The sequence below is a fragment of the Toxoplasma gondii genome, chromosome XII (assembly GCF_000006565.2).
Source record: "Toxoplasma gondii ME49 chromosome XII, whole genome shotgun sequence".
Lineage (NCBI taxonomy): Eukaryota > Apicomplexa > Conoidasida > Eucoccidiorida > Sarcocystidae > Toxoplasma > Toxoplasma gondii.
The window spans coordinates 5,157,784-5,179,754 of record NC_031480.1 but is presented as its reverse complement, the minus strand read 5'-3'; the positions used below and the strand labels follow the sequence as shown (position 1 = coordinate 5,179,754).

General features: G+C 52.1%; 2 protein-coding genes across 2 annotated transcripts; both read left to right on the top strand.

Annotated features, from left to right (window-relative positions):
• Positions 1 to 592: 592 nt before the first annotated feature.
• TGME49_250750 (tRNA (uracil-5-)-methyltransferase) lies at positions 593 to 14,162 on the top strand. Its single transcript, XM_002367316.2, has 15 exons — positions 593 to 1,701; positions 2,034 to 2,095; positions 2,729 to 3,271; positions 3,697 to 3,742; positions 4,235 to 4,498; positions 4,871 to 5,527; positions 6,306 to 6,357; positions 6,640 to 7,055; positions 7,515 to 7,562; positions 8,048 to 8,122; positions 8,956 to 9,280; positions 10,154 to 10,249; positions 10,705 to 10,746; positions 11,345 to 11,399; positions 12,913 to 14,162. Exons 1-15 carry the CDS (start codon positions 1,600 to 1,602, stop codon positions 13,478 to 13,480), a joined length of 3,351 nt encoding a protein of 1,116 aa, XP_002367357.1. The 5' UTR covers positions 593 to 1,599; the 3' UTR covers positions 13,481 to 14,162.
• A 1,099-nt stretch (positions 14,163 to 15,261) lies between these two features.
• Positions 15,262 to 21,847, top strand: TGME49_250740 (Yip1 domain-containing protein). The gene is made up of 7 exons (XM_002367315.2): positions 15,262 to 16,429; positions 16,901 to 16,992; positions 17,880 to 17,979; positions 18,798 to 18,840; positions 19,464 to 19,646; positions 20,071 to 20,213; positions 21,039 to 21,847. The coding sequence occupies exons 1-7, from the start codon at positions 16,411 to 16,413 to the stop codon at positions 21,146 to 21,148; spliced, it is 690 nt and encodes a 229-aa protein (XP_002367356.1). The 5' UTR covers positions 15,262 to 16,410; the 3' UTR covers positions 21,149 to 21,847.
• The last annotated feature ends 124 nt before the right edge of the window (positions 21,848 to 21,971 follow it).

The window sequence follows — 21,971 nt, the reverse complement described above, 5'->3', positions numbered from 1 at the left end:
GCGAACCTTCGACTAAAAAGATGCAGAGCGCCTGAGGCACCCGTACAGGGAAAACATAGCTTGCGCACACGAATAGAAACGATGGTTTTGCTTTCACGGATCTGAGAGTGGTTTTCAAACTACTTGCTGTGTCCCTGCGGTCACCATCCAAACTACTACCAAGACGACTACCCAGACTTTCGTCTGGGAAAAGGAAAAAACACCTCACTTTTCCGGCAGTCCAGAGAACACCTGCGCACGTAGTGCATCTTGAGCTGCGCAAGCAAACGAAGGAAGCAGGGTGGTTTGCTGTCTGTATTTTTTTGGCGTGGTTTGGTGTAAACATTTGCTGAGAGCGTGGCAGGTACGCAGCGGCACCAGGGAAAGACAGGATACTCAACCGCCCAGATTCTCACTTTGGCACTCGTCGTTTTGTAACTCTACATTAAATGTGTCGCAGAATGTGTACCCCCAGACTGTGAACAACGGGAAAGCTCGCGTTCTTGAGTATCGGCGCATGCATTGTTGAGTTGCTGTTGTATCGCAGGTCACGCATTGCGCCTTACGAGGTTCGGAATTCCGCTTCTTCGCTATAGCTTGCCCTTTTCTTTTCCTGCTGAATAACGGACTCTCTGAAACCTTACTGTTTTTGGCGAGAATCGAACCTCTCAAATCCCACGTTTGTCGTCGTCTTGTCTCTCCTCTTGACTGCTGCATGTACTGTCAGCTACTGGCGTAGACTGTTGCCGCCGAACAGCAAACTGTTCTGCTTGTCTTTTCTTTCTCTGCACCGCTTTGATATCGGCGTTTTTGTTGCGTTTAACGTTGCCCGAAAGGAAAAATCGATTGGAAATACTGGATATGTCGTGATAAAACTGCGAGAAACCGGCAGCGTGGAAAGTCATCGTCGCATACCTTCGCAAAAGCTCTGAGCAGCTGGGGGGCACTCTCACCCGACACAGAAAAGCCAGGCGCGTATGAAAACCGAGGAAAGTTCCACTTTCCATCGACTAGTACTTTTCTGATTGGTCCGAGCCTTGCTTAATTTTGACATTCTATCATAGCTTTCCTGTACTGGACACCAGACACGACTGCCGTGCGCGTTTTCCGAGTCAACGTGTGTCCGCAACCGCCGCGGCGTAAGCCCTGTTCTGTTCCTGCTAAATGGTAGCGTGTTGTTGGTACTTTCTTCTTTCTTTTCTCTCGACTACCATTTCTCTCTTCCTCTCGCCTTTCTCTTCCATCTGTGCACAGCGGTTCCCCCCGAATCCCATCCTTTTGAACGAACACATTTTCCCGCGTATATCTCCACCGTCGCGGAATTCTGAAATATCATCTGTGTTAGTGGCCGTTTTCTTCCCCCTTTTCTCCCACTGTTCCTGATCCTTTTTCCCGCAGAAAGGTTTACTCTGGAGTCTTTTTCGCGACACCCGTTTTTTTGCTTTTCCGCCGACTTAGAGCTTGTGCAGGCTGCGGGCGTCTCGCAGAGCCGCGTTGCGCTCTGAGCCTCGCTTGTTCTGTACTTTTCTGTTCGCCTGCGGATTTCTTCGTTGAGTTCCTTCCTTTTCTGCTGTCATTTTCCTTGAGTGTCCGTTCCGGACTTCGTGGTACGTTTCTTCGATGGAATCCTCCCAGCCCGCAGAGGCTGCCAGGCCTCGCCGCTGTCACCTCGCTTGCCGAGCGTGGAGTGGTTTGAAGCAGGAGAAACTGGCGACTTGGATGGTGAGAAGAAATACGTTTTGCAGACAAAAGCGAGTTAGTGTGAAGGGGAGTTTCTGCAACTTTTCTTATTGCTGATTTCTTCTTCGGTGTTGTATTGAGGAAGGAGGGTGCAGGGAACGCGAGAGAAGAGTCGCTGCACTTTCTTTTTTCTCTTTTTGCCTTTTTCTCCAGTTCCTGTTCTCTCCTTTCTGCCCGTAGCGGAAGAGACAGCCGCGTAGTCTCCCACCGTTGTTGTCTCTCTTTTCTGCGTACTTTCGCGCGTTCGGTGTTCTTCCCGTGGTCTTCTCCCGTTATTGGCGTGAGTCGATCTCCCTTTCGCCTCTGGTACACAGGCACAGCAAAAACTCCCTTTTCTTCAACTCGACAAGAAGCACCAAGCTGCCTGGGCGTTCATGTGAGTCAAGAGGCAGCCGCTGGCCTATGCGCCGAAAGCCGCTTATATATGTATATATATATATATATATGCATGTATGTATATGTGTATGTGTAGGTGTGTGTTCGTGTTCGTGCGTATGACAAGTCGTTACACAGAGACTTTCACGATCCAAGCCAGTAGCTGAATTCATGTTATATTCGCTGCAGAGAAAGCTTGCGACTACTCTTGCTTCAATGGTGGTTCTTTCCAGTACGACGGACTGGCCGTATTAGCATCTGAGTACTCGTTTTCTTTCGCTGTGTATATACACACATGCCTGAATCCGAGAACGGCCATCGAGCAACAAATTCAAGGACACCAGACAGGAGGACACACACGCGTCTTTCTTTACTGCACGTTCACACACACACACACACATATATATATATATATACATATATATACATATACATATTTGTTTAGGGTTTAGGAGACACAGTGTTTTGATGGCGTTGTGGCGCCCAGCTGTGTTCGTTTCCTGGAGCTTCTTTGTCTTCGACATCTCTGGGTTTTATCCCCTTCCCATCCTCTCGTTGGCCAGCTTCTCGCCTTCCCTTTTCATCGTCAGTCACTTCTACCTCTCCTCTCTGTGTTCCGTGTGTGTGCGCGCAGCGACTTTGCGTCCAAAGAACAGGAAGACGCGTTCACAGCTTTGCTTTCGAATGTTTTCTTCAAGCGCGAGAGAATCCAAATCCACCCTGCGCACCCACGCGCCAGTGTCTCGTCCCCGGCGCCGCCCAAGGACCCAGCGTCTCCGGGTCTGGCTCGGGGGGCCGGCGCCTCGTCGCCTCACGCCTCCGGAAGCTCCGGCGGGGGGTCGGAGAAGCGAACGGGAGGCGGGGGAGGCGGGGGAGACGGCGAAGGAGGAGACAGGACGAAGCCGAAGCGGCGGCGACGGGGGCAGGGCTCTTGGGGCGCTTCAGAACACACTGAAAGTTGCGGACTCCCGGCAACAAACGCAGACTCGTCCGGCGCCGGAGAGCCACCACACGTATGCGGGTGGCGCCCTGGAAGCCCCAAGCCGCGTATCCCCTCCCTGCTGGAGATCCAGAGAAAACGAGGACCATCGAAACACTCGCCGCTTGGTGAAGAGCCCGAGGACGAGGCCGGAGACGGCGCTGACACCGTTGCCCAGCGGACCACTCCTCTCATGAGGTAGGACTCCACAGGGAGAGAGAGGGAGACAAGAGGAGAGGGAGATGGAGGGGGAGAGGGAGCGAGCCGAAGGAGAAAGGCGAGTTTATCACCGAGAAAGAGAGAAGGAAAGAGACAGAGAGACATGCAGAACAGCACACACCCACAGAGAGAGACAGAGACGACAGAGACGACAGAGACGGAGGGAGGTGAGGGATCTTGGAAGTCGAGACAGCACAGAAGTAGGCACGTGTACTTTTGTCGTCGCCTTTTCGGTCCTGCGCTGCCGGGGTGTCTCGGTTCTAGTTTCGACCCGCGGGAGCGGAGCCGGGGTGTCTGTGACCTGCATTCTTTTTCTTTTTGCTCTGCAGTTGACGTTGTGTTCGTTTTCTACCACGTTTTCTGGACTCTCAGACGTCTGTTTTTTCTCTTGTGAATGCGAGCAGATTTTCGTATCAAGATCAACTGGAGATGAAACGCACGTACCTTAGGGTAAGCCAGCAGAGCGACTCGGCTTCTCGTTCTGTCCTTTCGCATCTCCGTCGGGTTCCCGCGGCCTTCTGCCTTTCGCCCTCTCGCGGCGCCTGTCTCCGCAGGCTGGCTGCCTCTTTTCTGTTTGCTTTCTTGGTGTGCCCTCCCGTCTTTCTCTCCCGCGCGTCTCGTCTCTATCCCGCGGGCAGGGAGGCCAAGTCTGCTCCACATCACCACTGGACCCAGCTAATGCGACTCTGGTGGCACAGTATCGAGACTTTCCGCGGAGAGCGGCCAGTATAAACTGCGAAACCTAGTTCTAAGAAACTGAGTGCCAGGGAACAAAAGTGAGGCAGGGCTGAACTGGTGCTTCCTGTGAGTGTCCGCGGCTTTGTCTCTGCATGAGTCCGCCGCTTGTGGTGGTCCAGCGTGACTCGTCGATTTCTTCGATGCAAAAGGGTGCGCCCTTCTAAACGCAGAATGTCATCTGATTTCTTCTCTCCCGCTGTGCAGACACACATTCGTCAACTTACCAGAGCTGTCTATACAGCGGCGCTGCAGATGGGTTTCCCTGGCCTCTCCGGAGACTCGGAAAGGCAAGAAGGGGGGGAAGAGGAGGACCACCAAAGCCCGGCAGAGCCGACGACTCAGGTGTATAGACACTCGGACGACGAAGGCGGGGCTGCGAGGCCCGACGCAGACGCGAAGACAGAGGGGAAGGAACAGTCGCTTCCTTGGTTTCATCCTCAGGTCGCCAAACGGTGGAACGGTTGTGAGGTGAGTGGCGTTTCCAAAGAACGTCGAATGGAGACTTGAGAAGGTAGAAAGAGACCGCACGCGTGACAAGTGGATCAGGGTGGTTCTCTCTGTGAGCGACAGAAAAACGCGGCGCCGCATTTACCGCCCTTCCTCTCCTTCCCCATTTCTTCTCTCTCTGGATGACCGTTTTGCCCTACGTTTCGCGGCAACCCTGTGGTCAGCCGTCTGGCCTCTGTTTGTGTAGTTTCCATGTTGTTTGCTTTTTCCACTTCCTGGCTCTTCCGTGAAGGTCGGGCTCTTCACTGTGCAAATCACTAGTCCTTTGCTCTGCCCTCGAGCGCGGGCATCTCGCCTACTACTCATCGAAACGCGTTTATCCGTGTCACTCAGGTGCTGCCGACGGTGGCCTCGCCTCCGGCAGGCCGTCTTGGCTACCGAAACAAATGCGAATTCACGATTGGATACACTCACGAGGTCGAGGATTCGTACGACGAGAAGCTGCACCAGTGCATTCGCCTCCTTTGCGAGAGACAGAAAGCGGCTGCCCTTGTTCCTCAGCTTCAGCAGGACATCGATGGAGACGAACCGTGGTGCACTGTGCTCCAACACAAACCCCGGCACTGTCTGGTGGCAGTCGCCTCTCAGGCGCACTCGCAGGGAGATAAGCCACGGGGTCTGTTTCTGCGGGCCGCAGGCGAGCCCGAAAACCTGGGGCGAGGAGACGCCGGAGACAGCCGCGGCGCGACCGCGGTCGCGGAATCCAACGCGGGCCCAGCGGACGCAACCACCGAGACCGAGAGCCAGGGCGACACAGCGCTCGCGGAAAAGCCAGAAGAGACAGTTTCGCCGGGGAACGACCAGGAACACAAGCGGCGGATCGGCCGGTGGATGGTGACCGAGAAAGAGTACGAGACCTATCTAGCCCACCGCGCGCGCGTCTGCGTCGGCTTCGTCAAGCGGGTCAAGGAACAGCAGCCTCTCGTCGCACCCGCCTCCGGAAGTCTCCTCGTCAGTCATGCCATGCAGGAACTGTGCGTCGAGCTCCAGGTAGGGAGACGCTGTAAAAGCAGGACACTGTCTGCGAGAAATGAGCTTCCTCGAGGGAAGAGACGCGCGAAACAGCGGTGTGGAGCGAGAAGCCGGCGAGAGCGGGAAGAAGGCGCGCAGCCAAGCTTCAGCTCCGAGAACAGCACGCGCAAAGGAAGCTCGAAAGACGACTCAAATGGAGCCAACCGAGACAGTCTAGGGCCTAGAATATTGACAACGACTCCAGTGTCGAGATACGAACAATCGCTTTTTTAAAACAGTTACTGAAGGATTGCTGAACGCCACAAACATCTCACGGGAGCAGTAGCGTTCAGGGCGTTGCCTGTCACTTGTGCTGCGCGGCGAGTCTTGTCACTTCCGAAGTTCCCTCGACGAAAGCCGTGACGGCTTTCTGTCGTTGACCTGCATCTAGCACTGCCTGTCGAGTTTCGTATGTCTCGGTCACTCCTGCATCACGTCTGCTCAGACAACAGGAGTTCACTAAAAGCAATAGGAAATAGGGAACGCGCGGTAGCTGTCGGGCAAACGACTTCCACTGTAGACGAGTGCGAGGAACACAGACGAGTACAAAGAAGTCGCCACAATCGTCCTCCGTGCAGAGCGGTCTCTTCGTAAAGGGGGCTCTCCCGCGTCGATTTCTCTCTACCTCTGCTCGCGCATTTTAAGGAGTCCCGGACAGCAGCCTGCCAGACGCTAGACTGCATGCGTGGACCGTCGGAACTTTCGCTTTTGCTCAGGGATCGACGCCTTTTCTGTCGCTCTCCGTGTGCTGTCGCAGGCGATCATTCATCGTTCGCCGTTCCCAGTCTACAACCGCCGGACGCAAAAAGGTAGTCTAGAGTGGAAAGAACAACTGCGAACACAGAAAAAAGAGAGACGTGAGAGACCAGAGAAACAGTCTGCACGCAGAACGATGAGGAAGGCAGGAAGACAAGACTTGCAGAGAGTTGCGGATGAATGCGTATGCATGCGCGTTCTAGAATGGTTTCCTTAACCTCAGGTGCAGAGACTTGTTAATTGTCGACTCCTTTCCCGAGACAGGCGCGCGCGCAGCTGTTCCCTCTGAGACTGGAACAGCACTTTCTTCTATCCCATTTTTCTGCTGCATGCAGGAGTGTGGCGACTCCTGATGGTGCGGTCGTCGGAGGCATACCGCGAACTTCAGGTACTGGTCCAAGTGAAGTCGTTTGCTTCTCCGAACTCCAGAGAGCTGCGTTGCGGCCCACTGTGTGCGCGAGGCCGCCGGAGAGAAGACAAAAAGGGAGACTCTCCCGACGTTGGAAAAAAGGACCTCCTTCTCCCCGCCCCCTCCCCGGGAGAGTCGCCGCATACTCCTAACGGACACAACGTACGTAGCGTCGCCCTGGCGCCATCCAGCGAATGCGGAGTGGAGGCCGAGAGTGCGACGCCAGACGGAAAAAAGGAAACGGACGACTGCTGCCGCCGCGCATGCATCCAGGCTCTCGTCGACGGTCTGGCCAACAAACAGTTCGATGGATTCACCGTCCGGTCGGTCTTCCTTGAAGAAGTAAGCCTGCGAAAGACGATGATTCATACTCACATACACCAGAGTGTGTACAAATATATATTTTGTGGGGGGGGGCTGGTAGTAGCGGATTTCACATCTCGAGAGTCCTGTTTGCCTACTCTTGGCACTTAATTATAAATATACATATATATACATATATATTTGTATAAAAATGTATATATATATCCTCTTAATTATTAATATACATATATATACATATATATATTTGTATATATATATATATATGTATATATCCTCTTAATTATTAATATACATATATATATATATTTGTAGATATAGGTGTAAACAGTTTTTGAGTTGCACCCATGTGGGCTTGTCACAAGCTGTGTGTGTGTTTGAAGACCTTGTTTTCCGGACCTGGCGCTGTCTGCCATGTAGAGTCAGAAAATCTTGTCAGTTAGCCGCATGCGTTCGCATTCCCTGTCTATTGTTCTACAGAGCGATGCGGCTGCAGACTGCATCGACCCTGCCCACCCCACCGAAAAGGTAAGGCTTTTTGGAGGTTGTCTGAACTATTTAAATGCTCAATGGCACATTTCGTTGACTCCATGTACAGGACTTCATACTGGTCGTGTGACGCCATGTCGGCGTATATCTGGGCACCCCCCTCTTCTTCCAAATAGATTTCATGGAAATGCTCTGCCGTGTCAACCTAGTCCTACCTTCAAATGGTCACAGCACGAGAGCTGAGTCTTTCCGTCCGTCTCCACCTGTCTCTGAGCGTCTGTCGTTCCGTCTCCATTTGAGGTTTGAAAAGAGCGAAGAAGAGAGTTGAACTTCTTCCAGGATTGGGCTTCTGCATCCGCAAAAAGGTTCTTTTCCTGTTCGAAATGAGCACAATTTACGGTTCGACAGTGACAGATGGCGAACTGTGAAACAGGCAGGTAGACGCTTGAAACATCCTTTTTCTTTGTTGAAAAGAGAATAAAGATCCTCCACACGCTCGTCGTTCGCTGTCGCTGTGCCTCCAGATTTGGGGGGCTGACTTCCTGACTCAGAAAGTTGCTGGCCTCGATTTCAGTGTTGGCCCTCACAGCTTCTTTCAGGTGCGTTTCAGCGAACAAAGGAAAAAGCTCGGATTCACATGAAGACCAAGGAGAAAAGAGCTCTGAAAGACATCCAGAAAGAAGGAGAAAAGACTTCAGAATGCTCCAAGACAAGAGAAGAAAAGAGTTCCAAATACACGAAGAAAGCAGACAGACACACATCGCATAGCCCTACCCAATTCCTGGGGGCATGATGTACCGCATGCATATATATATATATATATAAATGGAATCGTGTCGTTCATAGATTTGTGCAGGGCTACATGTTGGCATGTATGCACAGATATATGCAAGCAGAGATGTTGTTATGTATATTTATGTACTTGTATATGTAGTTATAGATTTGTATGTATTTGCATATATGTATGAGTGTGTGTTTACAGACGTATGCATGTGGGTGGCGGAGAGGGCTACATATCGACTGCAAGACTTGTCGCAGTCACGTATCGGTTGAATAGACTTTTGAGTAGATGCGTCTCCGCGTTGACTCATGTAGACGCTTGTCTATGTGCGCCTGAATCCCTGTAACCCGTGGATCGATGCCTGCCGGCGCAGTCTCACACACAGTTGCATGCATGCAAAAAGGCGTACAGCGCAAAGCTCCGAACACACATCGAGTGGAGGTCGCGCCTCTTCTTCGAGTGCCACCGCCTGGTCCTCCACTCTCCCATTCCTATGACGCCTCAGTGCGTCGTCAAATACAGGAGTAAATATGTACTTTTCCATCCATGCGGGAGCGGGGGGGGGGGGGTGGAGGGCTAGGTAGGGCGTACGAGCCGTTCCGGATGCCTCGACTTCGCTTGAAAGGTTTCAGGTTTTGTGCGACTTTTCAGACGAACACGGTGACTTGCGGCCTGCTGTATCAAACTGCGCTGAACTACGTCTGGCCTCTGCCGCGCGACACACCCTTCGTCGATGTCTGCTCGGGGACTGGAACGATCGCGCTCTGCGCAGCTGCTGCGTTGCTCGAGGAGACAGGCGAGAGGCGAGTGGAGACTCCGAAGGCGACGGAGGAGTCAGGAGAGCGCGACACCGAGAGAGGAAACGAACCAAGTTTCCCCAGAGTCGTGGGGATCGAGATGGTGGAAGAAGCCGTGAGACATGCGAAGGAAAACGCAGACCGAAATCACATGGCAAAATATGTCGATTTCATATGCGGTAGGTGACTCCAACTCGGTCTCCATGTCGAGCCCGCTTCACTTCCGTTCTACGCCCAGCTGTCTCCCTTATAGTGTGCCGTTCGGAGTCTCTGTCCGAATCTTCTGTTGCCTTCGTCAAGCGTTTACTCGTTTTTCTCTTTCTCGCTCTCGTCTGTGTGATGCGGTACTGAAGGGAACTCATAAAAACGCAACTCCCCTCTCCGAGGCAGTCTCGGCGTTCGTCTGTGATGGGCTGTCCGTCGTTTTGAGGTTCTGCACCTCGTCCTTTGTGAGTGGCGTTCTCTCGCGTCTCTGGAGGCTTGTTCCTTCCTCTCTTGCCGACCGTACTTCCTGTTTTTTCGCACCCTTCTTAGTGTCCTCGGTTCTTCAACTCGCCGCCTATCTCCGGAATGGACTGCCTCGTTCTCCGAGTCTCTCCGTCGCTGCCTGACGCTGCGTCCCCCTCGGATGTCTGTACACCTCCCCGAGCACGACTTCCGTCGAACTCTCTGCTTCGTTTCTGCGTCACTGTTCCTCCTTGCTTGGTCTGCTGCAACTGGAGACGAAATGCCGCATACATCGAACACTAGAACGGGCGTCCAAGGTGACAACACGGTGCTCTGTGTTTGATGCGCCGTCATTACGGAGGAGGTTTTCGGCTCTTTTCACGCGCCTACGCCTTGCTGCTTTCCTCTCCGAGGTTGCTGTAACTCGGATTAGCTTGTCGGTTTTCTCTGTCTTTCCTCGCGTCTCTGGTTCCCAAGCGCCTCTTTGGAAAGGGTTGTCGAGATTTGTAAATAACTCAAGATCTATCTTCGAATAACGAGTTCAAACAGCAACAATAAACACTCAAATGACATGCGCGACCTTCATCTTTTTATGCATGCAACAGGAAAAGCCGAAGACGTTTTGCCTCAACTGCTCCAGGACCGGTACCGCGGCTGCACGAACTTGGCTGCGATTGTCGACCCGCCTCGCGCTGGCTTGCGTAAGAAAAAGACTCGAAATGCGCCAGTGAAAACAAGTGACTCCTCCACATATTCGCACCGTAATCCTTCCTCTTCCTCGCATCTCGTGATACAGATTTGCATATGTACGCAAGTCTAGCGCAATATACCGCCGCTAAAGATATGATTTTATCTACAGGGTTTCTGTAAACTAAAAACAGCCTACGAATGACACTTTGCGTGTATTTATGTAAACTAGCTGACAGGTATATGTAGATAGAAATAACTTTTTTGGACCCGCACCGGCGCCATGACTGACGCTGTTGAAGTCGATATTTCTCGCAGATCTCTTGAGGGCGCGGAGCATGCGCTTCCATACACGCGTTTCGCGCAGCGTCCATGTCTACGCAGTCGAGTGTAGGAGGGACCGAGCTCTTGAAAACGCGACATTTTCTTTCCTCGTCAAGGTCTCTGTGCTCGACTCTGTTCTTCACAGATTCGCGCGTGCTCGATGCCATTCTCGATTTCCAGCCCATCAGTAAGCCCCCATGTCTCTTGGCACTCTGTGCCTAACGTGACGTACACGCATGAATACATATATGTGTATGTAAGTGTTTATATATATATATATGTATAAACGTGAATATCCATGTATGCACCTGTATGTAATACAAATACGCTCATATGCACATATGCATATATATATATATATATATATATATAACCACATATATGTATATATTGTATATTATATATATATTTAAATACACGTATCTACGTCTACATGTGTATGTGCACATGTATGCTGTTTCACTCGTGTATGCACATTTATTTGTGTGTGCATGCATCACTACATGTTTCTCGGGCAAGATTCATTGTGCATGGCGCTTATGTCTCGGGGCGAGGGGTAGAGGCGGTTGTGAGAAGGTGAACGACACTGCGCAGAATCGTTCTTTGCATGCACAACGCAGATGCGCGAGGTTTCTGTGCCTGCACATTTGCGACTGTTCTCCGCGTTAATTTGTAGAGGGCTTTCTCTGTCTCCTTGCTCACTCGTCCTTCATCGCTTTCGATTCTTCGTCTTCTCTCGGTTCCGGCCGACATCAGCTCTGGTCTCACCGTTTCACTTTTTTCAGAGCGGCTCGTGTACGTCTCATGCAACCCGACGTCAATGGTGGCGAACTGCATCAAGTAAGTTCCATCCTAAGTACTACTCACACACAATGCGTTTGTTTCTTCGTTTTGAGTTACACCAATGTGAACACACGAGATCGGCCTTTCGAGAGAAGAGCAGCGGAATGCGTTTCGCGACAGAGCTTAGGCGAAAAGAGAGACCGCAACGATGGACTGTTCGTCTCGCCGATTCGAAGGAATGACTTTCGTCCTCGCTTCCGTACGTGAGGGCGCAGGATCTGCTTCTTTCTAAACGAGGACGCGCTCTACTTGTGCACTGCGTGAGTTGTCGCTGTGCAGTGGCTTTCGCGTCTCTGCAGTGTCTGAATGTCTGCATCCGCCTGGTAGACGCCATCATGCGCGTCTTCTTCGCTGGGTTGTTCTCCCCGGTGAAGAGGACCCCGGCTTTGCGGAAGCAGTTGAGACAGACATTTGTCGAGAGGTCGAGACAGCGAGGCACATGCGTTCAAGGGATATCACGTCCGTCGTGCAGAGCGTCTTGTTTCCGGTTTCGAGGCGAAAAAAAGGAGGTCTAACACAGTGCGCCGTGCTTTGTCCCCACAGTTTCACGGTTTGCCCCAATTTCGGAAATCAGGGCAGTGCAGTTCGTTTTCTTGGGGTGGCGAGGCCACCGTGTGCGACTTGTTTGCAAGTTGAAGACGCTGCGAAAGGCTGGCTGGGCACAACACGATTCGCTTGAAGTTCACCCCAGACTTCCCGTTCCAGTCGAGGTTGTCACACGGAGTCTCGCATCAGCTGCCATCTGCTTGGATCTTGCTTGCCCTGCGGACGGGAGAGAATGGAAAGTCACCTGTTGTTTAGACACGACAGTCTCTGCGGAAGTCGCTGAAAGCAGAGGGCAGATGCGCGAGAGCGATCTCGCATGCGACTGTTCAGCTCCACTTCCCCTGAGGGTCTCCCGGTCCACCTCGTCTACACGCTTCTTTTTTTTCGCGTTTCTTCTCTCGGAGACAACTTCCGATGTCGCGTCGTCAACAGCACAGGATGCGGCTGAATGAAGGAAAACAGAAAGGGGAGAAAGAGGGCCGTGCGGGAAAGGAGCGGAGAAGACACCAGAGGGGATGACAGAAAAATCAACAGTGCCTTCTGAGGTGTAGGTGCACCCGCGAACTGGAGACCCGCTTTCCTGTATCTATATCTAAAAACCTATATATCTATATATCTATATATCTATATATCTGTATGTTTGCGTGTAAAAATGTAAAGACGTAGGTGAGTACCTGCATTTGCACGTGCGTATCTAGTCTGTGTCCAGATGAATGCAGGGGAACGACCAAAGTGAATCTCATGACCTTTTTTACAGCTTGTGGAGTCTACGCGTTCGCTTATAATGCTGTGCATGTGTATAAATGCGTACATATTTGTCTGATTGCTTCCGTCTGGGGGGCTGCGCGACCCCCACACCTGCTGACAGCGTTTCTTCCGTCGCTTTTTTCCTTTTTTTTTGCTCGTGGTGTCCCTACTTTTTTTTGCCCAGCCTTCTGCTCGCGTCTTGCGGTTCGCTCTGCAGACTGTGCACACCGTCGCCGTCGAACCGCGATCCGTTCGTCCCCATGCAAGCCGTCGCGGTAGACATGTTTCCTCACACCCTTCACTGCGAAGGCGTGTTGCTGCTGTGTCGCTTGTCGGACGTCGCGAAGTGCCGCCGCGAACTGGCGACGAAGGCGCGAGAGTCGCCCGCGCGCGTTCAAGAGGTACTCCGCGCAGTCGAGGCCGAGAGCGACCGCAACCGCTTCGCGGACAACGTGAGAGGACGAACTGCGGAGCCAACTGCGAAAGACTCTCCGGGACAGAGATGCGCCGGCTCGCGGACGAGGCGCCGTCTGCATGCAGAGACAGAAGAACTCTTGAAAGGCGTTGACGAAGCCGAGGACGCGGGAACTGCGAAAGGCCGCAGCGGCCGCAGCAGCGGCGGGGGAGGGCCTGCGACGCGAGCTGCATATAGCGACGAGGATACACTTGCGGGAGACTCAGGTGACATCGCGTCTGGAAAGAGAAGGCGAGAACCGATCAACGACCGCGAGGAGAGTTCTGCAGCCGTCGGGATTTCGGCGGCCAGCAACCCACTTCTGGGGTGAACGTGCGTTTTGAAATTCGAGGTTCGCCGCAGGGAGCGCAGCAGAGAGATCCAACTCCAGGGTCGACAAATATGGCATGTTTCTGAGGTCAAGAGTCCGTCAAACAATGCGAATTTCAAGTTTCCTGAGGCGCTGAAAAATTGAGGCAAACCGCTCTTCGGGAAACATACTACACGCTTGCGCGCGGCGAGGGTGACCACAGAGGGATCGGAAGATGCTCTCAGGCTGCTAACTGCGCTTGACATGTCGTACGGTACAGGCCCGGCGGCAGTGCTGCTTTCGGGGGAGAGAGGCCTAAGTAGAAAATGCAGCGGGAAATGGACGAGCGCCGCTTTAGTTTAACGGCGGAGACGTTTGCAACAAAGTCCGAAACTGTTTGTCAAAAAAAAGACGTGGAACGTAGGTAGGGGAAACCGCTTGCAACCATGCATACAGGCACCTTCGTTTCGTATCTGCGTCGCCACCGTTTTCAGTCTTTGCGAGTTTTTCTCACCAAGGAACGTGGATTCTCGAAACAGCTTTCCTGTCGACGCAAGGCAAAACCCACAGAGTCTCCGCGCTTAATCTTTCATGACGGCTTTCCCCGGTTTGCCACAGAATCAATGGGCGGAAATTCTACGCACGTCCGATAGATAGACAGCGCTGTGTGCTGCGGATGACCTTGATGAGGAGCACAGGCAACAACAGAAAATCGCATTTCGTTTAGTAGACAGTGGAGTAGAAATTCCATTCAGATGCGGTAGAACGGGAGCGCTGTGTGATGCTGAGGACTTGAGGATCACAGGCAACAGAAAGTCGCATTTCGTTTAGTAGACAGTGGAGTAGAAATTCCATTCAGATGCGGTAGAAAGGGAGCGCTGTGTGATGCTGAGGACTTGAGGATCACAGGCAACAGAAAGTCGCATTTCGTTTAGTAGACGGTGGAGTAGAAATTCCATTAAGATGCGGTAGAAAGGGAGCGCTGTGTGATGCTGAGGACTTGAGGATCACAGGCAACAGAAAGTCGCATTTCGTTTAGTAGACGGTGGAGTAGAAATTCCATTAAGATGCGGTAGAAAGGGAGCGCTGTGTGATGCTGAGGACTTGAGGATCACAGGCAACAGAAAGTCGCATTTCGTTTAGTAGACGGTGGAGTAGAAATTCCATTAAGATGCGGTAGAAAGGGAGCGCTGTGTGATGCTGAGGACTTGAGGATCACAGGCAACAGAAAGTCGCATTTCGTTTAGTAGACGGTGGAGTAGAAATTCCATTAAGATGCGGTAGAAAGGGAGCGCTGTGTGATGCTGAGGACTTGAGGATCACAGGCAACAGAAAGTCGCATTTCGTTTAGTAGACGGTGGAGTAGAAATTCCATTAAGATGCGGTAGAAAGGGAGCGCTGTGTGATGCTGAGGACTTGAGGATCACAGGCAACTGAAAGTCGCATTTCGTTTAGTAGACGGTGGAGTAGAAATTCCATTCAGGGACGATATAAATGAACGACACGGACTTCTATGTGGTAAGCATCAATCTAGGAACTTGTCTAAAGCGTTTCACATATCGTCACTTTGTTCTGAGGATAACTGTTTTATATTTCTGTGTCTATATCTCGATTAAACAAACGTTGTTGAATAATTTTTATTGACGTTCACCTGTACGAATCTTCCTGCGGGTCGTCTTTTTTGTTTATCTTCTTCGCTGGGTTATTCTCCCTTTTCTCCCCTTGTTTCTCTGCTTGGCCATGCTTCTTCCCGCGTTTTTCCTCCCCTCTTCTCCACCACATTTTTTCACTTCCTCCGTCTTCACTTTTTGGATGTCTCTGGGATAAACAGCGGCGCCTTCGGCTTGCATGCAACGTCGTCTTTTTTTTTCTTTGGGGAGACGTAAAAAAGCCTCAGACACTTTAACTGTAAAGGGCGTCTGTCCGTCCTGTTGCACAAGCGAGGCGGACCCGCGTCTTGTTCATGACTTTGTTTCCTCGTTTCTGAGCCTTCCCTCCTGAAACTCCGTGAGGACAGCAGCTAGATCGCCAGTTTTTGCGCTGCATCGACAGCTGGCGCGTTTAACGCTTTTCGCTTCTGTTCGACGCTTCGCTGCTCCTCTCTTTCTGTCTGCTCTGTACTATAGCATCGTTTGCCTTCCCGCATTTCTCTAAGTTGGAAAGAAAAAGCTTTTCCGCGACGGTTTCTGTTTCCGCGAGTGCATTGCATGCGCCGCGGACACCGGGTGTGTGTCGGGGACGGTGCGTTGAGGTCGAATTCTACGGTGTGTTTTCGCCTTTTTGTCCTCCAAACGCGAGCATCTACGTCTTCACATCACGCTTCTCCGGGTCGTCATCTGTCCACCATTGCTGCTTTTCCCGAACCAACGCCGTCTTTCGAACGCATATGCTGACGACGACGCAGACGCACAATCTGCTTCGTACGTCCCTGGTTTATCCGCGGAATTCCACATTTTTCTCAACTCAGTCTCCGAACAAAGATCGGTTCTCTTCGGCCTCTCTGGGCAGGCGGCTGTGCGTCGCGGCGGCGCTCTTTCGTCGCGCTTTAATAGTCACTTCGAGTGGATCGAGCAGCCCGGCGCCGCCGACTGTTGTCTGTTCCTTCACGAAGATGGCCGCACGGTATCTGAGGATTTTTCTCCTTTCTTCTTGTCGCGGAAACCAAGTAATCAAGACGCCTTCCCTCAGCGGGTGTCAGCGCTCCCGAATTCCTTGCTTTTTCTTCTGCGGTTAGTGACCCCGGACACGGCCGTCTGTCATCTGCTCTCTTCCTGTCGATCTGCTTCTCAACTTCTCTTCCATTCTTCACTCTGGAACTCTCCCCCTTTTCCACTTGCTACGTCTTCCTTCTCTTGTCGAAGGTTCCCTCGGATTGCTCGGAGAAAAACACCCTCAGGCGATCTCGAACTTCTCTTTCTTTTCAAATCTTTTCCCCTCTCGCTGCGGCCACAATGGCTACGCGACTCCAAGGTGAGTGACGCGACTCTTTGCAGTTTCCTTGCTTCTCGTAGAGAACCTCAGAGTGCGAGTGCCTTTCAACAACTCCGACTCTTTCGCTGGGGAGACAAGCGGATCCCTCGTCAACGAACAAGCCTGGGGGGTCGTCTGAGGTCGCCTAAGCTTGGCCGGCTTCTTCAGCAGGCACTCTTGTCTACACCCGAGTGCCATACACCTACACCTCTGTATACACGCGACTCCAGTCCCACAACGACCTCCACACATAACTCTACAGGCATCTCTGTCTGTAGAGAGAGAGAGAGATCAATGTATGCAGTTCTCCATCCAGTATCCGTCTGTCTACATTTGTTGCATGTCTTGTTCTTTATCACTTCACCTGTAAGTGTATCCTTGCATATATGGATGCATGGCGACTGCTCGATCTCCCTCTTCAGTATCTTCTTTTCTGAATCTCCCGTGGAGCGCGAATGCGTCTTCTTGCAGGTCAGCTCAGCGGCGCGGCGGATCCTCACTCGCTGGAGTCCGGCCGGCTTTTTGTGGGAGGAACTTTGGATGAAACGGTTCGCGAAACTCTCGTAAGTGTTGGGTCTTTATGTCGAAAGAAGTCGCGGCAACGCTCAACCGTAAAGGCCTGCGCGGGAACAGAGGGAGGCGCACTGGTCGGAACATGTCTCTGTTTTCCGAATGGCTCCGTCGCAGACAACGACGCTCGATTCCTTGCTTTCTTTCGCTCCTCTGCGCTTTCTTTTTTGCGTTCTGCGTCTCCTTCTGGTTTCGCTGCTCTGGAAGAACGCCGAGGAGAAAGACCTTTTGCTTGCTCGACGTCATCGACCCACTGCTTCCCGTTCTCTTTCGCGCGGAGAAACTTGACGAAGCCCCGAGGCTCGCTCCATGTCGGCTTGAAGGGTGGTTGAACGGAGCAGCGTGCATCCCCAATTGCCGCTGCTTCTGTGAGCGTCCTCGTCTGCAGCCAAGGAGTCGCGGAGAGTCACGCGCGTTGAAGAGAAGTTCTGTTTTCTCCCAAAGTGTCGATTCACAAAATGATAGTTTATCACAGCGAGTCAAAGCAACTCCTCCGTGCCACCCTCCTTTTAGGTTGCAGGCGATCCGAAGAGGGCCAGAGCAACCGAGGTCGGACTCTGAACGATTTTGTGTCATAAAAGAACCGTCGGCTGCCTCCGCGTTTTGATTTCAAGTGACTGACACTCCACAGAGGGAAAGACGTTCGCCATCGACCGCCAAATCCTGACAAATCCGAACTTTTGATTCGCTGCACTCGAAGATACAAGGCGGCTCCAGTGTCAGGGCAGGGTGGTGCAGGCAGGAGACAGGAAACGGAAGGCTCTTCCTGCCCGCGCCGTTTTCGTGTCTGTCTCTTACTTCTCCCTGGTCCTCAAACGGTCTCTTCAGATTTCGCGGCTAAAGACGATTGGTGAAAATGCGCTCTTTCTCTCTCATGCAGACCCGCGATTTGAAGAGTATTGGCGACAAACTCGTCCACGTTCTCAAGCCTCGTGGTCATCGCGATGGTTCCGGGACTTCTCACTCTGTCCTAAAACAGTGTACGTTTCCTCTTGTTCGCTTCTCTGTCATTTCTCCTGAGTGTCTTTCGAAAGTGCCGCTTCTCTGTGTTCCCTTGTGTCTTTGATGCGACTTGTTTCTCTGCGGAAATGCTGCGTGTGTAGGCAGCTTCGAGTTGCTTGTTGACACGAATCTTCGCGTTGGGGTACAGGTTCCAAAGAAGGAAAATGGTGTAGTCACCAGGGCATACACCGTGAAAACGTCGTCTGCACTTATCCACCTATTGCTACATGTAAAACTACATCTGTGTCTGAATCTTCGCAGGTCTCTAGGGCAGATGTATATCTCGATTTGTATGTAACTGCAGTGGTCTAAATCTGTATTTATGCAGAGCCATACCCAAGTATTTCTACGTCTCTCTATGCATGACTACCGCGACCTACACCTATGCATATCTGCACCGGCGTATATCTGTGTCTGTCTAAGTTTCGCTCTTCTGCATCTTCTGTTCGGATAATAAAGGATGTTAGTGAGGAGAACGTCATGGATCTGCGGACAATCTCCTGGCCGTGTACAAACGGTCGAGTGAATTCGTGACACGCTGTGACTCAAGTCTTCGTAAAATCTCTCTCGGGCATTGCAATCGGGTGGCTCTCTGCCTGCCTCGCGTCTTCGGACGCAGAAAAGCGAGACGTCAGACATTTCTTCCAGACTAGAAGATCAAAGGGGATGCACAGGAAGAGAACAGGGGATTTCCACTTTCAGCAGCGTTGCCTCGTGCGAAGCCAAGCCCACGAGAAAAACTACGAGTAAGTTGCGCGACTCTCAAGTTCTGTTGTCGATTTCCGTGTGCTTGCAGGGGATCTGTGGGGACCGCTTATTCTCTGTCTCTTCCTCTCCGTGTAAGTCCACTTTTTCAAAAAAAAGTCGGGAAGGTCGCATGCCACCCGGCTCTCGAGGCACTTTTCTGCCGGGAGACGGAGAGAGCGCACAATTGAAAACGCATGCTTTCGAGACGACTACCCTAGAGACACCCCCCCTATTTCTTCGCTCCGCTCCGAGAAAAACAATTTTTTCACTTGGTTCACATTTATCGCGATGGGAGGTCTGCAAAAAATCTCGACACGGCCCTGGCTGCGCGGGGCTTCTGCTCATAGCCCACATCTCCATATATACCGTCTCAGAGGGAGTTTCAGCTGCTTTCGGATGGGTATTGCGTGCGTCGTAGTCACACTGGGACTTTTATCAGTGGGAGCGCAATTCGCCAGGTTTCCAGTTGAAAGGCCTGCCTTGTTGAGTCGACCCCACACCTTCTTCCGCTCGCGGGTCGAGCTGGCCTCTGATTTTCTGTACCGAGTGCTCGAGGTCTTCTTGTCGTTCGCCGAGATCGAGCGCTCGCCTGGGAACTGCGTGTCTCCAGTCCCGGCTCCGTCCGGAACGCTTCCCGTCGTTTGCTCTCGAGCGGCTGCAGCTTTTTCTCTGTCACTCCTGGCTTCTCGTCTGTCTGTCTCGCTTTCTGTCGCAGGATTCTGTACATTCAGGCGTCTTGGTCTCCCGTATTCGCCTCCGAGTCTTCTCAGCTGTCGCCCGACGCGCAACATGCCCAGACGCGAGAGCGACAGCGAATCGCATTTTCGCTCGTTTACGTCTTCGTCTCTCTCGGCGCGAGTGTCGTGACAGTCAACGCCAAGCTGCTCGGCAGCAAAATGTACGCGTAAATCTTTTTCTGAGGAGGACATTTCAGGGAAAAGGGAGACTGTCTGCTGGCCGTGCGAGTCACAGAGCCGGTGCCGAGAAGCGTTCGCCTTCCACGGCGGCTGAAGGCTGGCCGAGACGGCACAGAGTCGCTCGAAAATGGAACTTGTTTCATATCCTGCGTGCGCAAAAGGCAAAGCGGTGCTTTTGTGTGGCCTCAATCCTAGCCTGAAGCTGAGATTTATTCTTGGCAGACCCCTTCCCGTTGGCTAGACATTTCCACTCTGGTGGACGAAGACAGCGAAAAAGATGGCATTCAAGGTCTCGCGTTGCTCACGAGGAGACTAACTTTCACACTGGTTCCGTTCTGGACCCATTTGCTGGACTTCCTTATCCTCTTTTATCACCACCAAGTTTTGTGCCTATGTCCTTTTCAGTTCCTTCTTCCAGAGCGTCTGCGTGCTGGGGTACTGCCTGTTTCCCCTCGACATCGCCGCTTTTCTGAATCTGTTCGTCCCGCGTTCTTTCACCTTTCTCAAGCTGCTCGTCGCCTTTTTGGCTCTGCGGTGGTCTGCGGGAGGTGCGTTCTCGCTGTGAAAGGAAAACGCAGTGTGCTTGCGCTGTTCGGGGCAGCGAGCGAAGACTCCTCAGCTGCTAAAACGATCCGGACCACCGTCCTGGGCCTCGTACTCTCTGAGACAGGACGATTCGTCAGCTGCTTCTGGGGAGTCGAGACGCTACGAGTTGGGCTTCTCCGGTTCAGATCTTCAATGGCTTGGCTTAGTGAATCGATGTTCCACTGTGGTAGCCGCCCCCTTCCCCCCGACTCGAGCGGGTGGCTTACCAACGCGCTTCGTCTCAACGCTTTAGGGGAGAAGCTCGTCGAACACGATAAAAGCCATGCGACAGAGACACTGCAGATGCAGCGTTGTCCCGACACCCCCGCAACCCTGCGCACACAGACAAACTCATCCGTCTGCAAACGCATGTGCACGCCTACATTTGTGTTTGTATGTTTAATGTAAACGTGGAGATGTGTGTGAGCATCGATGTCGGAGAATCCGTGATTTCTGGGTGTTCCTCTTGGAAGAGACGCTAAGATTTTCACGGACAAGGCTGGAGCCCTGACGAGATGTCGCAAAACAGAGGGACATAGTCCAATGAACGCCATGCCGGCGAATCGATAGTCGCTTTCTCACGAGCTTTTCTCTGTCTACACACTCATGACCCTCTTTCCATATCAACTGCCACATCCGTGTCTGTACTTGTACCCCTATCTGTAACAACTTATATATATATATATTTATATATATATATATATTTATTTATATATCTGTCTCGTGTATGTCGAGGAGTGTTCGACAGTGCGTGTTTATGTGGATTGGGTGCTGTGTGTCTTTTTCAGCGTCTGTGACCTTCATGTCTGAGATGATTCCAGAAGAAAAGCGAACTCTTGGCGTCTACCCCATCTGGCTATTTTACGTCGGCATGGCCTGGATCATTTGCTCGGTTTAGAGAGGGGCAGGACGAAGTTCGTGAAAGCGAAGAGAAGAGCGAGTAACGCGAGAAGTGCCAAGAGATGTTTTTGAGGAAGACGCGAAAACTGAAGGAGAAAGGACGCACGACTACGTCTGGAGGAGTAGTGAAGCAGAGGGGAAGGAGACGACGCGCGAACACGACCAAGACGACAAGACAGAAGTGGAAGACGAGAGGGCATCTCCATGGTGTAGCTCCACTGCTTGTGCATGTACAAGGAATGTCAGTGTTTTCGTCGGGAATGCCTTGTCGTTTTTTCTGAGACGACAATTGGAAAAATGTGCTACAGAATGCAACCTATAAAGTCAAGATATGACGTGAAAGACACCACATCGCTTTTTCTACATCATATGGGCCAAGAACATCCTTTCGCGTGGTTCTGTTCTGTTGTTATTTGCTGTCGGGTTCTTCGATCGCCCTCCTCTCGCGTCGACGCAGGTTGCAGTTCGCGTCTCTGTTCCTCGGCGCAGACGAAGCGTAAGAGCATAATCTACAGACCCAGCAGCAACAGGTAAACGATTGTTATTCACACATACCCGGCAAACAGGTCCTTGTCAATCTGGGACCTGCAACGTTTACGCAAGCATCTTGTGTCATTTTCAGGCGTTCAACCTCTCGTTTTCTGTACGAGCAGGAGTCGTCAAACTCTAGAACAGTCGAGGACCATCCACACACAGCAAACTAAACGGGCGGTCATCGAGCTACTAAGCCGGTGGCAGGGCAAGGAGAACCCGATCCGTGTGCGCTGGACAGACGTTCCAGCCTAGATGGATCTGAACAAGATTCAGTTAGGAACGGTAGT

Bases quoted from the DNA above. Each gene is read 5' to 3' on its own strand.
- TGME49_250740 (XM_002367315.2), top strand. The intron at 17,980-18,797 runs GTACGTTTCCTC...GTGTGCTTGCAG, and splicing joins TCACTCTGTCCTAAAACAGT to GGGATCTGTGGGGACCGCTT. The intron at 19,647-20,070 runs GTACGCGTAAAT...TGTCCTTTTCAG, and splicing joins AAGCTGCTCGGCAGCAAAAT to TTCCTTCTTCCAGAGCGTCT.
- TGME49_250750 (XM_002367316.2), top strand. From the start codon at position 1,600: ATGGAATCCTCCCAGCCCGCAGAGGCTGCCAGGCCTCGCCGCTGTCAC. The intron at 9,281-10,153 runs GTAGGTGACTCC...TGCATGCAACAG, and splicing joins ATATGTCGATTTCATATGCG to GAAAAGCCGAAGACGTTTTG. The intron at 10,250-10,704 runs GTAAGAAAAAGA...TGTTCTTCACAG, and splicing joins CCCGCCTCGCGCTGGCTTGC to ATTCGCGCGTGCTCGATGCC.